The sequence below is a fragment of the Pantherophis guttatus genome, chromosome 4, assembly GCF_059756535.1.
Source record: "Pantherophis guttatus breed Tessera chromosome 4, ASM5975653v1, whole genome shotgun sequence".
NCBI lineage: Eukaryota > Metazoa > Chordata > Lepidosauria > Squamata > Colubridae > Pantherophis > Pantherophis guttatus.
In genome coordinates, this window is record NC_142066.1 from 6,502,974 (window position 1) to 6,516,607 (window position 13,634).

The 13,634-nt window shown below is 41.2% G+C and overlaps 1 protein-coding gene across 1 annotated transcript; it reads right to left on the reverse strand.

Annotated features, from left to right (window-relative positions):
- Positions 1-1,658: 1,658 nt before the first annotated feature.
- On the reverse strand, positions 1,659-9,910 carry LOC148113623 (vomeronasal type-2 receptor 26-like). Its single transcript, XM_087892124.1, has 3 exons — positions 9,833-9,910; positions 5,264-5,390; positions 1,659-2,690 (listed from the first exon to the last, which is right to left on the reverse strand). The coding sequence occupies exons 1-3, from the start codon at positions 9,908-9,910 to the stop codon at positions 1,792-1,794; spliced, it is 1,104 nt and encodes a 367-aa protein (XP_087748250.1). The 3' UTR covers positions 1,659-1,791.
- Between the last annotated feature and the right edge of the window lie 3,724 nt (positions 9,911-13,634).

Here is a 13,634-nt window from a genome sequence, read left to right on the forward strand (position 1 = left end):
TACGACGATCTGTGCAAGCTGTGTAAACTATAAGAAGTTCGAGCAGAAGGTGTGTGGTTTTTTTTGGCACTCCTGCTTTTTCTCTCTCTGCCTGCTCTATTTAGGCAAGAGATTAAAAATGCCCAGTTTTGATCTTGATCAATAATAAAGCTGATTATCAATTGCTTCGTCTTCAGAGTTTCATTGGATTAATGGAGAAAATGCATTAATGAATTAATGCACAAAAACCTAGCACTTACAATGGAGCAGGACTCCCATTTACCATGTAAAATGAACAGATTTGTTTAATAGAGAAGACGAATTTTTTTTTTTTACCTATTAAGGAATGACAGTAAAACCAGATAGATATTTGGATGAGGAGTTCATCCACGTTTCCAGGCAGAGAATGCTAAGGTGAATCAACAGCAATACTGACATCATGGAATTAACACACACACCCAGACCCAGACACAATTTATTATTTTTTAAAATAATTCAGGGCATAGAACATATCAAACACACCTTCATCTTCCTATTTCCCCCCCCCCAAAGTGTGAGGTGGGTTGGGCTGAGAGAGAGAGAGACTGTCCTAAAGTCACCCAGTTGGCTTTCATGGTTAAACTGGGACTTGAACTCATTGTCTCCTGCTTTCTAGCCTGGTATGGTATTTTATTAGACATTGCATAATAGAAAGGGCTCAGTGGGATCCACAAGCTCAGCAATGGCTCAGTGGCTAAGACACTGAGCTTGTCGATCAAAAGGCCCACAGTTCAGCGGTTTGAATCCGTAGTTCCACATAATGGGGTGAGCTCCCGTTACTTGTCCCAGCTTCTGCCAACCTAGCAGTTCAAAAGCACATCAAAAATGCAAGTAGAAAAATAGGGACCACCTTTGGTGGGAAGGTAACAGCGTTCCGTGGGCCTTTGGCATTTAGTCATGCCCACTACATGACCATGGAGACGTCTTTGGACAGTGCTGGCTCTTCGGCTTTGAAACAGAGATAAGCACCACCCCCTAGAGTTGGGAATGACTAGCACATATGTGCGAGGGGAACCTTTACCTTTACCTTTTTAATGGAAAGGGTCTCGTCCAAAAGAGTAGTGGAAGACACACCCAAAACAAACCAAATTAAATCCAAAATTATTATGGCCAACGGCCAGCATATGCTTTTATTGGATTGTGTTAGATGGAAGACTATGTTTTACATAATACCTCTAAATTGCAACATTATTAAAATTGGATGATTAAGTACAGTAGAAAGACATTGGTGGATGGCGAATGAATGGTTTTGACCCTTTGTGAAAGCTTTTTCAAAAACACAGTTAAATGTATGTTAAATGTTCAAAAAAAAATTCTAACTTTTACATTTCAAAGAAGACCAATCAATTCAAAATGGATACCCTACAATACTGTGTTAAATACACATCCATAAAATATTCATTAGCTTTCCCCCATATTTATACAGTGGTTTATAAAGTGAAGCTATAAACACCATGAACTGAAAGCTGCAAACCTTTAGATATCCTTAAAGTAAAGAGCTCAAATCTCCTAAGAATATAAAGAGATAGATGCTCAAAATCTTGTTAGCTTGATGTATTCAAAAGAAAAAAGGATTAGGTTAAACAATTTTGGAGAATGTCTGAAAATGTAGCAAAATGAGTACTTCATTTGGAATAGGCAACAATATGTTTTAATAATAAACCCAATCCTACTGCTATATAAAATAATTATGTCTATAATTTCCTGTAGATAGCAGGCTCTCTACTCTTTTTTGTTAATCATTTTCCGTAGCCAGAAAGAACACATGATGTGCTAATTCCGCCTTATGAGTTGCTCTCTGTGGTTGAGGTCAGGCCGCAAAACAATGATGTAGCACTTTGGTAAGAATATGCATCCCAGTAATGCAGCACTGGAGGACAAGATGGAGAAGACCTCCACAGCTACCATGGCTTTGCCTTTTGTGCTCAGATAGGCTGGAAAGAAGGAGATCCACACACTGCAAAAGGCCAACATGCTGAAGGTGATGAACTTGGCTTCATTAAAGCTGTCAGGTAATTTACGGGCAAGGAAAGCCACAATAAAGCTGGAGATGGCCAAGATTCCCATGTAGGCCAAGACACAGTAGAAGAAAAAAGCTGACCCCTCATTGCATTGTAAAATCATTTCTTGGAGCTCTGAGTGCATGTCCAACTCAGGGAATGGAGGTGATGTTGACAACCAAAGTATACAAACACATACTTGTAAGAGAGAGCAGGAAAAGACAATAGAAAAAGGCAATCTTTTCCCCACCCATCTCCTCATCTGAGATCCTGGTTTAGTGGCCATGAAAGCCACAACCACAGTGATGGTTTTGGCTAGTACACTAGAAATGGCCACTGAGAAAGTGATGCCAAATGTTGGTTGTCGGAGAAGGCAGGTCACTTTGCCAGGTTGGCTGAGGAAAAGCAAAGAGGAGAGAAAACAGAGCAGAAGAGAGACAAGGAGGGTGTAGGTGAGCGACCGGTTGTTGGCTTTGACAATGGGAGTATCCCTGTGCTTCATAAATGTTCCAAGTATCCAAGATGTCAAGAAGAAGAAACAAAGAGCTGCGGAGACCAAGCTAATTCCTAAGGGTTCTTCGAAATTTAGAAAGACCAGCAGTTTCAGGATACATCCTTTCTTTCCTTTATTTGGATAATGATCTTGTGAACATTCAAAACAGTCATCCGCATCTGGAAAGAAAAGCCAATGAATTTATCACCTATCCATTTCATATTTTTGAAAAACTTAGCCTGAGTTCTTATTCTTTCCTATAATGTGCCTTTCTGATAAAGGGATATGATCGGTTGCCTGTATTTTATCCTGACTTTAGGAATCTTTTGTCATCTATGAGAGGAACATGTGTTGGTTTTCCAAATACCCACCCGGTGTGCCTTGGATGATGGAATAGCTGATCCATTCACAAGACTTCTTTTGTCTAGTGAAACTCCATTGCTTTCACATATTCTCAGGTTTTCACGGAAGTTAAAACTTGGAAAAAGGCAGATCATGTTGAAAAGAAATGTTGCATTTGTTACAGAACTGACCTTTATCAGTTTACAGAACCCAGATTGTTGTTTCTTTACCTTTACGCCACCATTTACTTAAAGTTTAAGTTGAAATTTAACTCAATTGTGCTTATTTCTATACTGTCTTTAAAAGAGGAGCTGATTTGCCCACAAATCAGTGGTGAAATCTGAACCAGTTTGCTACTGGTTCACTGGCCGTGCATGGGCGCTGCGCACCAAGCACATGCTGCACACACACATGCACAGTGTGTGCCATATGCGCACTGTGCGCACATGTGCAGTACACACCTAAAGAAGGTTTGGGAAGATAAGTAGAACAGTGAGGGGGAATCAGCTGTGCCGCATGATTTAGCTTTGCTATAAAGCACAATTTCCTGTTTTCAAACAAAGCTAAACTGCTCGGCACAGCTGTTCGTTGGAGATACCAGTTCGGAGGAACATGTAACTTTTTTTAACTACCGGTTCGACAGACCCGGTAGCTATTTTTTTTTAAACTTCTGGTTCGCCCAAACTGATAGTTTTTATCACTACTGGTTTGCCCGAACCGGGGCAAACCAGTAGCATTTCACCTCTGCCACAAGTCATACATTAATTCAGCCCAAAAGAACAGATCAAGGAATTTCTCAAGTAAGCCCATGCACCTAGATTCAAACAGATAGTGCCTTGGGCTTGGCTGCATGCCAGAACCCTTCCCTGGTTCCTGCTCCCATATCAATGGTCAGGCAACAGCAGCTCTCAGACCAAGGTATGTGTTTCCCCAGAGGTGTTGCTCTTCCTCAAGTGGTGGATGTCTCAAGTGCTGGACAAGGGCTGTCTCTTCCGGGAGCCCAGTCGCATCACGATAACATCAGATGCCAGCCTCTTTGGCTGGGGGGGCTCATCTTCAGGGCCACATGGCTCAGGTCCGCTGGACCCCAGCGGACCTGACCCACAACATTAATTGGCTGGAGCTTCAGGTGGCACACCTTGCCCTTCACCACTTCAAGACCCTAGTACAGGGCCAACACGTTTTCTCATTCTTACGGACAACATCACAGCCAAGGCACACATAAACCATCAAAGAGGCACTCATTCCAGGAGCCTCATGATGGAAGTGGAGCTCCAGGGGAGGTGGGGAGAAAAGCATTTGCTTTCCCTCAACGCGAAGCATATCGCGGGGGCGGCAAATACTCAGGCGGATTGCCTCAGCCGGTCCACAACAGGCCTAGTGGTCTTCTTTCTTGATAAGAATCAAATATTTCACTCATGTCTTTTTCCACCATTGGAAAGTCTACTCTGCTGGTCATATAATACGCTGGACATCTCCCACTCATAAACTGGCTAGATCAGACATGGCTTAGCTGGACTTATTAGTAGGTCGAGGCCCAACATATATTTCAGGAATCAACATCACAACACCCTGTGTACTGACCTGGCTCCCAAACATGACAAACCATCTGTAGTTAACTAAACATTCCTATATTAGGAGTGCCAGCAGCCCCAGTAAAAAGCTGACGGACGGCCCAGGTCCCACCTCTGTCTCTATCCCTGACAGCTCCACTCCCTCTTCTCCCTCAGAGCTCCAAGATTGCCTTGATGCTGGCCCCGACTCCCACACTGCCTCCTCATCTGATTCAGCTGCCGGAGGGGCTGGCGGTTGACATGGAAAATTCCTAGCATCCAAAGTTCATTAAAATAACAAATGACCATCGGTGTTCACAATATGTGTTACTGTTGCATGAGCACAGAAAACATAGGGACTAGAAGATTGATGCAAAGGAGAATGCAAGTGTGAACAAAAGCAACTTCTACTCTAATACAAAATAAGGTTTTTGTGATGACGGTGAGCTTGTTGATCGAAAGGTCAGCATTCAGTGGTTTGAATCCCTAATGCCGCATAATGGGGTGAGCTCTTTTTACGTGTCCCAGCTTCTGCCAACCTAGCTATTCTAAAGCATGTCAAAAATGCAAGTAGAAAAATAGGGACAACCTTTGGTGGGAAGGTAACGGCATTTTGTGTGGCTTTGGCATTTAATCATGCTGGCCACATGACCACAGAGACGTCTTCGGGCAGCGCTGGTTCTTCGGCTTTGAAACAGAGATGAGCACCACCCCCTAGATTCAGGAATGACTAGCACATATGTGCAAGGGGAACCTTTACCTTTACCTTAAGATCTGCCTGCCTGCCTGTTTTATGTTTAATTTAAGAAATAACAACGTGTTAAAGAAAAATATATATGGTGAAACTGATAACCTACCAGTTTGATTAGAAATCTTTCCTTCTGGGCATGGAACACAGTCATAGCAACAGAACTGACTGCCTTCAGCCCCTCTCTTCCAGTATCCAAGGAAACAGTGGTCATTACACAAAGAAACAGGAAGAACCTACAGATATAAACATAGACATTGATTTGAAAGAATCCCGTTTAGACTATGGAAATGGTCTACATTGAATTATGCAAATGACCTTTAACATTGCTAACATTTTACAGAGGGAATGTGTTCCTTTGTATGTGAACAAGATTGAGCCATGGTGGTGCAGTGGTTAGAATGCAGTATTGCAGGCTAACTCTGCCCATTGCCAGGAGTTCAATCCTCACCGGCTCAAAGTTCCATCCTTCCATCCTTCCGGGGGCATTAAAATGGAAACCCAGATTGTTGGGGGCAATATGCTGACTGTGTAAACCACTTTGAGAATGCTATAAAGCTTTATGAACACTAGTGGGTTCCTCTTATCTTCGCTACAGTTCGGAACCGGGAGCGCATGTGGGGGGGTTTCACTTCGCTCGTGCATGGAAGTTCTGCACATGCGCACAATCTTCTGTGTATGTGCAGAGTGTCCGTGGTGACATCCAGGCAGGTGGGTGGAGCCTCCTGCCACCGCCACTACCGGTTCGCCAGAATTGAGGCGAACCGGTAGAAACCCACCACTGATTATGAAGTGATACATACCATATTTTTTGGAGTATAAGATGCACCTTTTTCCCTAAAAGAAGTGGGCAAAAATCTGGGTGCGTCTTATACTCCGAATGTAGCCCTGTCCAGATTTTCAAATGGAGGTTTCAGAGGCTGAAAAAAGCATCAGAAACAGAGCTTCAGAAAAGCCTCCAAACAGAGCTTCAGAAAAAAAGCCTCCAGACAGAGCTTCAGAAAAAAAGCCTCCAACAAAGCCTCGGAAACAGAGCTTCAGAGGCTTTTTTTCTGAAGCTCTGTTTCAGAGGCTTTCAGAGGCAGAAAAAAAAAGCAAAAAAAAAAAAAAGCAAGGCACAGAGTTCACAACCAACGAACCTGTTGTTAAAATTCACCTCTGGGAACAGCTGATTGGGGGTATTCCGTCAATCAGATTTTTTCTTATTTTCCTCCCCAAAAACTAAGGTGTGTCTTATACTCTGGTGCATCTTATCCTCCGAAAAATACAGTAAGTCTAAGTGCTATTCATACCTGGTTAAAACCAGGGTGCCAAACAATTGTATTCTCAATGATAACTTCTTTTCCTTTTGGAGCCTTAGGGTGTAACTTTCCCACTTTAACTCTCTGAAAGGATCTGTTTGGGAAAGTGATCATGTTGATGATGTCAAAGCCACCTGGGCCTTCTCTTCTGTCTTTAAAAAAGATTCGTTCTCCAGCTGAGTTGTTAAAAGAAATCTCTTGAAGAAATTTGTGGAGCTACTTGAAAGAGAAGAAGAAAGAGGGAGTTAAAAAGGAAACAATGCATCGGGAATTGATTAAAGTTTCTCTTTCTTTTACTCTTTCTTCCAAAGGAATCAAACAACATTCCTTCTTCTCTTCGCATAGAGAAGAAGAAAATCTCAACACGCAAAGTACAATCTATAACTGAGATATGGAGCTCAGTCTATTAATTAATTATCCTAAGTACTTTAAAGCCAGCAAACTCAGCAATTCATCTGGTAATTTACCACAAATCTAAAAACCAAGATCATTTGATGGAAACAATGCACCTCTATTACACTAGAATAACTGTCATAAACTCTACGTCCCCAGGCTCACAAACCTGTCTTCAAAAAACTAATTAAAAAATGAAATGTTCCCATTTAAGAAACATTTGTTGTGCCAAGAAACAAAATTCAGCAGATGTTTCTCTGTTGAATTCTTGGAACCAGAGCTGATGAATTTATAAATCGGGCAAGAAGAAATGGTGGTTAATGGAATAATGATAGATGCACAAATTCCATTGATGAAGCCAAAAAATTGCAAAAGCAGTATTATTTTGAAAACTCTTTTATTTTATAACATGGATCATATCTTATCAAATCGCCACCGCTACCGGCTCGGGAGAACCGGGCCGAACCGGGAGGAACCCACCACTGATGTGCATGCTTGGGGGGTGGGGGTATGTGAGGAGGGTCATGCGTGCATGTGTGGGTGGGGGCACATGTGGGGATGTGTGCATGCACAAGGGGCAGGGCGAATGCATGTTGGCCGTGCACACATTGCATTTTGGGGGTTCATGCATACGCTTTGAGTACTTGGTCCGGAAAAGGTTACCCATCACTGCTTTAGGAACTCTATTGATATGTGGCCATAGGGCAGGGCAAACAAGTCATATCAGATTGTGGTTGAGAATGACTATTCGCTAAGACAAAACATAGGTATGGCATGGGGAGATTACCTGCCAAGGCTGCAGATCTGGAAATTCAGCCCTTTGAATTTTTGTCCATTTGGGTCTTGATCTCACTGCCTCATGCAAAGAATGTGCCACTGCATAAACAGCATTGTAGATACTATAGCTTTGGCCAGTCATCTGAAATTCAAAAAATGGTGTAGGCAGATCCTCCAAATTCTCTTCCCCACTACAAGTTCCACTGATAGTTGAAGGGAAGTCTGTCTTTGAAAATGTACAGTCAAACAATTGTTGCCAAACTTCTTGAAGAAATGCATCTTTCTGGGTTGAAGGTTTGAGGACTTGAAGAAATTCTTTGAAGCCTCGAACTTCTCTTGAATGCACAGTAAAGGAAAGAGCCCCATGGTACACCTGGAGATCCCAACTCCTTTGAGTTCCCGTCAGGATGAAATCAATCGGATTCATCAGGATCCAAACCTTCCTAAACAATGCGCTCTCCTTATTTTCGGGATCACGTAGAAACATGACAAAACTGAGCCACACTGTTGTGAAGGATTCTCCGTAGACAAGAAAAACATTCGCTTTTCGATCCCTCAATTTATTTGAAATAATTGAGACTGAATCTAAGAATTCTGGGAAATCTTCCAAGTGGAGATGTTGCGGAATTTTTTGTGTGAAAGCTAAACAGATCCCGTTCTGTGAAAACAACGGCTGCATTTTCTGCAAAAAATGTTCTCCCTTAGTTTCAAAAGCAAAGACTCCAATCCACCTCCATCCAAAATGGAGGAAAAGTTGTATAACTCCAGTGTACTGATAGTCCTCATTTGGGACCATGCAGTAAAGTGAAGATAATTTGGTACTGTGAAACTCTTCATGTGCGAAAGAGCCATAAGTCAACTAAAGGAAAAGAAATGAAAGAAGAGATGAAGGAAAGAAGGAAGAAAGGGAGGGAGGGAGGGAGGGAGGAGGGGAGGGAAGGGAAGGGAAGGAAAGAGAAGAGAAGGGAAGGGAAGGAAAGGAAAGGAAAGGAAAGGAAAGGAAAGGAAAGGAAAGGAAAGGAAAGGAAAGGAAAGGAAAGGAAAGGAAAGGAAAGGAAAGGAAAGGAAAGAAAAGGAAAGGAAAATTATTATTTATGATAATCAGTGGGAAAAGATTGCAAAATGACTCCTGGATGGAAACTGAACAATTGAAAAGTTCTCAAACTCCAGGTACATTCTGAAAGTTTTGATCAACAATGCCACAATAAAACCCCAAGGTGAAATATTTTCTCATTTCATGAAGATAAAGGGACTACAAAATAAATTTTGTTTGCTACTGGAAAGTTACAGATAGCTCATCCCTATGAGCAGCTGGATAGCTGCATGTGAACACTTCCTAGCTTAGAAAAAAAATTAAGAGCTAGATTTATTGCATTACCTTCTGCCTTTCTCTGCCCCAGGTAGGGTAAAATATCTTATGCAGGATAAACTATGCCCTTGACATTCTGGAGGAATAAGAGAAGGTTAATCATGTCCTCATTTACTGCAATTATTATTATTATCTCCAAAAGTATCACATACTTCTAATCCTTCAACAATGTTCAGACAAATCAGTTAAATTTTATATTGTTATTATTATCGGACACCAACCCAAACATAGCAAAGACAGTTGTCTCACATATTGCTGGGTGGCAAGTTGGAATCAGGAACTGAGTTGAGGGCAGCAGTGAAAATGCTGGCTAGCTTTAATGTGTGACACCCACCGGCACACGATTTATTGAGCTTTTCAACCTGGGTAGGCCAACCATGGATAAATCGAAGAAAAGAAAAGTTTCAGAAGAAAACAGAATGTTTAATCCAACTACATATGCTAGTTTGTGGCTGCTCAAGAAATAGACAGGTACAGGAAGGGTTTTGTGGTTCCCGGTGTTTTCTTTTCTGTGGGAAATGGGTTCAAATGGCTCTTCCGATTTCACCACCGGTAGTGGTCAACCCAGAAGATCAGATGGCCCTCTCAAATAAGATTAATTTTGTACTGTAATTTGGGATTTAAATTTTACTTTTCTAATCTATCAAATCAAAGATTTTGATTTTCCTGTTGGATTACTTTGAGCCATCTTATTGGACTGTGGGGGAAATTGCAGAAGGGAGAAAAGAAAGTGGATTTAATTGAAGTTCTGCAGAAAGGCACAGCAACAAAACCCTGATCTCTGATATTCATTACAAATGAAGTCAAATGATCCTTTTCAGACACCTGCCAAAATTACCTGTGGAATATTGAAGCGATTTATAGTTTCTGCCATAAAGGATGAAGTAGGAGCACCCAATCCTCCAATAATGGCCATGAGATTCTTCTGGCTATCACAGCTGTAGTTAGGGACAAATTCTTGGGACTTGAAGAGCAGGTCCAGAGTGGTGCGATAGGTCATCCTTGGATTGTAGTAACTGTCATAGATGTGGAACCCAAGAGTGACGTTAGGTAAGATCTGGGAGTCTTCATTGATCTCCTTCACAGCAAAGGCCAAGGCGAGGACGTGTTGATAGAATTTGGTTATGACGCTGCAAATAAATTAAATAACCCATTGAAAAAACAATTCTGCAATTCTTGTAAGGTTGCATCATTTCTACATGAATAACCAACAATCTCTCTTGGAAGTAGGAATAGAACAGCCTTTCTAAAATACTCAATAATTTCCACAGAGTTCAATTTTATATTTGACATGGTGGTTTTCATGATTAGCAGCAATTATATACTACCATCCTGGCCAATAGATGGGGAAGAAATGGAGGTAGTGACAGATTTTATTTTCCTGGGCTCCAAGATCGCCGCAGATGGGGACTGCAGCAAAGAAATTAAAAGATGCTTGCTCCTGGGGAGGAAAGCTATGACAAATCTAGACAGCATTCTAAAAAGCAGAGACAAACAAAAGTGCGTACAGTCAAGGCAATGGTTTTCGTAGTTGCAATATATGGCTGTGAAAGTTGGGCCATAAGAAAGGCTGAGCGCCAAAGAATTGAGAACTTTGAACTCTGGTGCTGGAGAAGACTTTTGCGAGTCCCTTGGATTGCAAGGGATCAAACCGGTCAGTCCTAGAGGAGATCAACCCTGATTGCTCTTTAGAAGGCCAGATCCTGAAGATGAAACTCAAATACTTTGGCCACCTAATGAGAAGAAAGGACTCACTGGAGAAGAACCTAATGCTGGGAAAGATTGAGGAGAAAAGAAGAAGGGGATGACAGAGAATGAGGTGGCTGGATGGAGTCACTGAAGTACTTGGTGTGAAATTAAATGGACTCCAGAGGATGGTAGAGGACAGGAAGGCCTGGAGGAACATTGTCCATGGGGTCACGATGGGTTGGACACGACTTTGCAACTAACAACAACAACAATATACTGCAAGAAATAAAAGCAGTGACCTTTTTTAAGTTAACGAATATAATTCTAACAATTTTGGCACTAAGTAGAATAGGAATATCTTCAGCAAGTATCACCTACTGTATGTATGTTTTGTGAGGGGTGATCATGCATAACCTTTTTTAAAATTACCTCAAGATCGTTAAATGTCCTTCAGTAGATATCTTGCCCCAAACTTTCATGCCTTTCATGAGAAGGACTTTAATATAATGTAAAGAAAATGATTTCTTCTCCCCACAATACAGTACATTTGAAAGACAAAGAAGGCTTATTATATACATATACATATACATTTATTCTAAAAAGCTTTTACAGAAATCAGCAATTTTGGGAGGACCTGGCTAAGAGAAGAAAAAACATGGGAAGAATAAAAATCCTTACAGAGGTAAGTCATACGGTTTTAGAGAAGGGTGTTCCTTAAATTCAATTTCATAAAAGTGGTAAAAAATGTGAGACACCATCCCACCAATGACAAGCTCACCAGGCTGGTACCACTCATGTGGAACAGGGAAAGCTTCACTTGCAGGGCAGCTCAAAGTAGCTACTTTGTGCATCAGGAACATCAGAAGGAATAACATCATCATGCTCTTCAGATGGTGAAAATATTTGTGTGTTCTATAATATCTATAGGATGCATTTACCCCAATGGTTCCTCCATGGTTTAATCCATTATCTGAGAATGCCCTTAATCCATTGATTTCTATTCAAAGAGCCATGTGGGGGCCAATTTTTATCTTGAATATCACAAGGATTGGAATATATATATATATTCTGGCAAAGGAGAAAGGCAGTAAGAAACTTGAAGCGATGTATCAGACAGGATCCTTATTATCCCTGGTGCCAATCTCCCTGTGGTTCAAAGTTAATTGCTGCTAGCGACGGCCTCCCATCGACCTGTGCGCTCCCACAGAGAGGGCCTCCTCGGGGTGCCATCAGCCAAACAATGTAGGCTGGTGACCCCCAGGGGGAGGGCCTTCTCTGTGAGGGCACCTACCCTCTGCAATCAGCTGCCCCCAGAGATAAGGAGAATCCAAGACCTCGGTGCCTTCCGCCGTGCCCTTAAAACCTTCTTTTTCCAGCAAGCCGGGCTGGCCTAACACTTTTTAAAATGTTTTTAATTGTCTGTTATTGTTTTTAATCATGGGGCCAAATTTATATATATCTTTTTAATTGTATTTTAATGTTTGTAGTTTATGTTTTTTTACTTGGCTGTTCACCGCCCTGAGTCCTCAGGGAGAAGGGCGGTATACAAATTTAAAAATTAATTAATTAATTAATTAATTAATTAATTAATTAATTAATAACCAAACAGACACCTTAATTATTGTTGAATTTAAATGCTTTTATGCAAAGCCTTTGATATTTTAGCCTAGCTAAAAATATATATATAGTGATTTCTCTAGCATATTGTTTTTTTTTTTTTTATGGAGGACCATGGTGGCCTACAGGTGAAGCTTTTACCTCACAATCAGGAGGCTGGAAGTTTGATCCTAGGTAGCGGCAGATGTTTCTCTCTCTGGGTCCAAAGAGAAAATATCTGCTGTGAGTTCCATGTAGGCATCAGGAAGGGCATCTGGCCAGCAAACTCTCATTTCCATTCAGTTGCCCTGATTCCACCCTAATACAAGGGATTATAAGGGATTAAAAGAAAAAAAACAACTTTTATTTTTCATGAGGGAATAAGTGGCTGATGGTTTAATTATTTTTTAAATGAACACAGGCCAATATAAGTAGTCTAAGTTAGAGAACCACAAACCGCAATAGGAAATATTATACTGATACACAAAGAAGATAAAAAAAAAATGTTGTTATTGAGTGTGGCTGTCAGAATTTCCATGGCTCTGTTTCAGGAGGTTGTGTGTTCTACCAATGAACCCTTGTTTCATGTATAGTGTCATATGAGGACATCTGGATGTCCTCTCTGAAACTGTCAGGATCTTGTTTGTCAATTCTAAGGATGCCTGCTGCATCTTAAACTGGTTTTTTAAGAATAGAGTAGAGTAGAGTTGAGTAGAATGGCAATAGCAATTGCACTTAGACTTATATACCGCTTTACAGTGATTTACAGCCCTCTCTAAGTGGTTTACAGAGTCAGCATATTGCCCGCAACAATTTGGGTCCTCATTTTACCCACCTCGGAAGGTGGTGAGATTTGAATTGCCAAATTGCAGACAGCCTGCAATCAGCAGGAGTAGGCTGCAGTACTGCACTCTAACCACTGTGCCACCGTGGCTTAGAATAGAATAGAATGGAAGGGAAGGGAAGGGAAGGGAAGGGATTGGTTGTCCAATCTCTTCTTAAAAACTTCCATTGTTGGAACATTCACAAATTCTGGAGGAAATTTATTCCACTGATTAGTGGTTCTAACTAAAACTTTTTTTTATAAAAAAATAATTAAAAAAAATAAATAACAAAAACCAAAACTGCCCAGAATATCATTGGGCTCCAGCTACCAGCCCTGGACGACATCTTCGAATCTCGCTGTTTGAGGAAATTGCATAACATTCTCAGAGACTCTTCCCATCCTGCTTACAATCTTTTTGGACTGTTGCCTTCTGGCAGAAGATACAGGACAATTAAAACTCGGACCGCACGTCTTCTGAATAGTTTTTATCCCAGAGCTATAATTGCACTCAACAATGAACTAAAGGGCC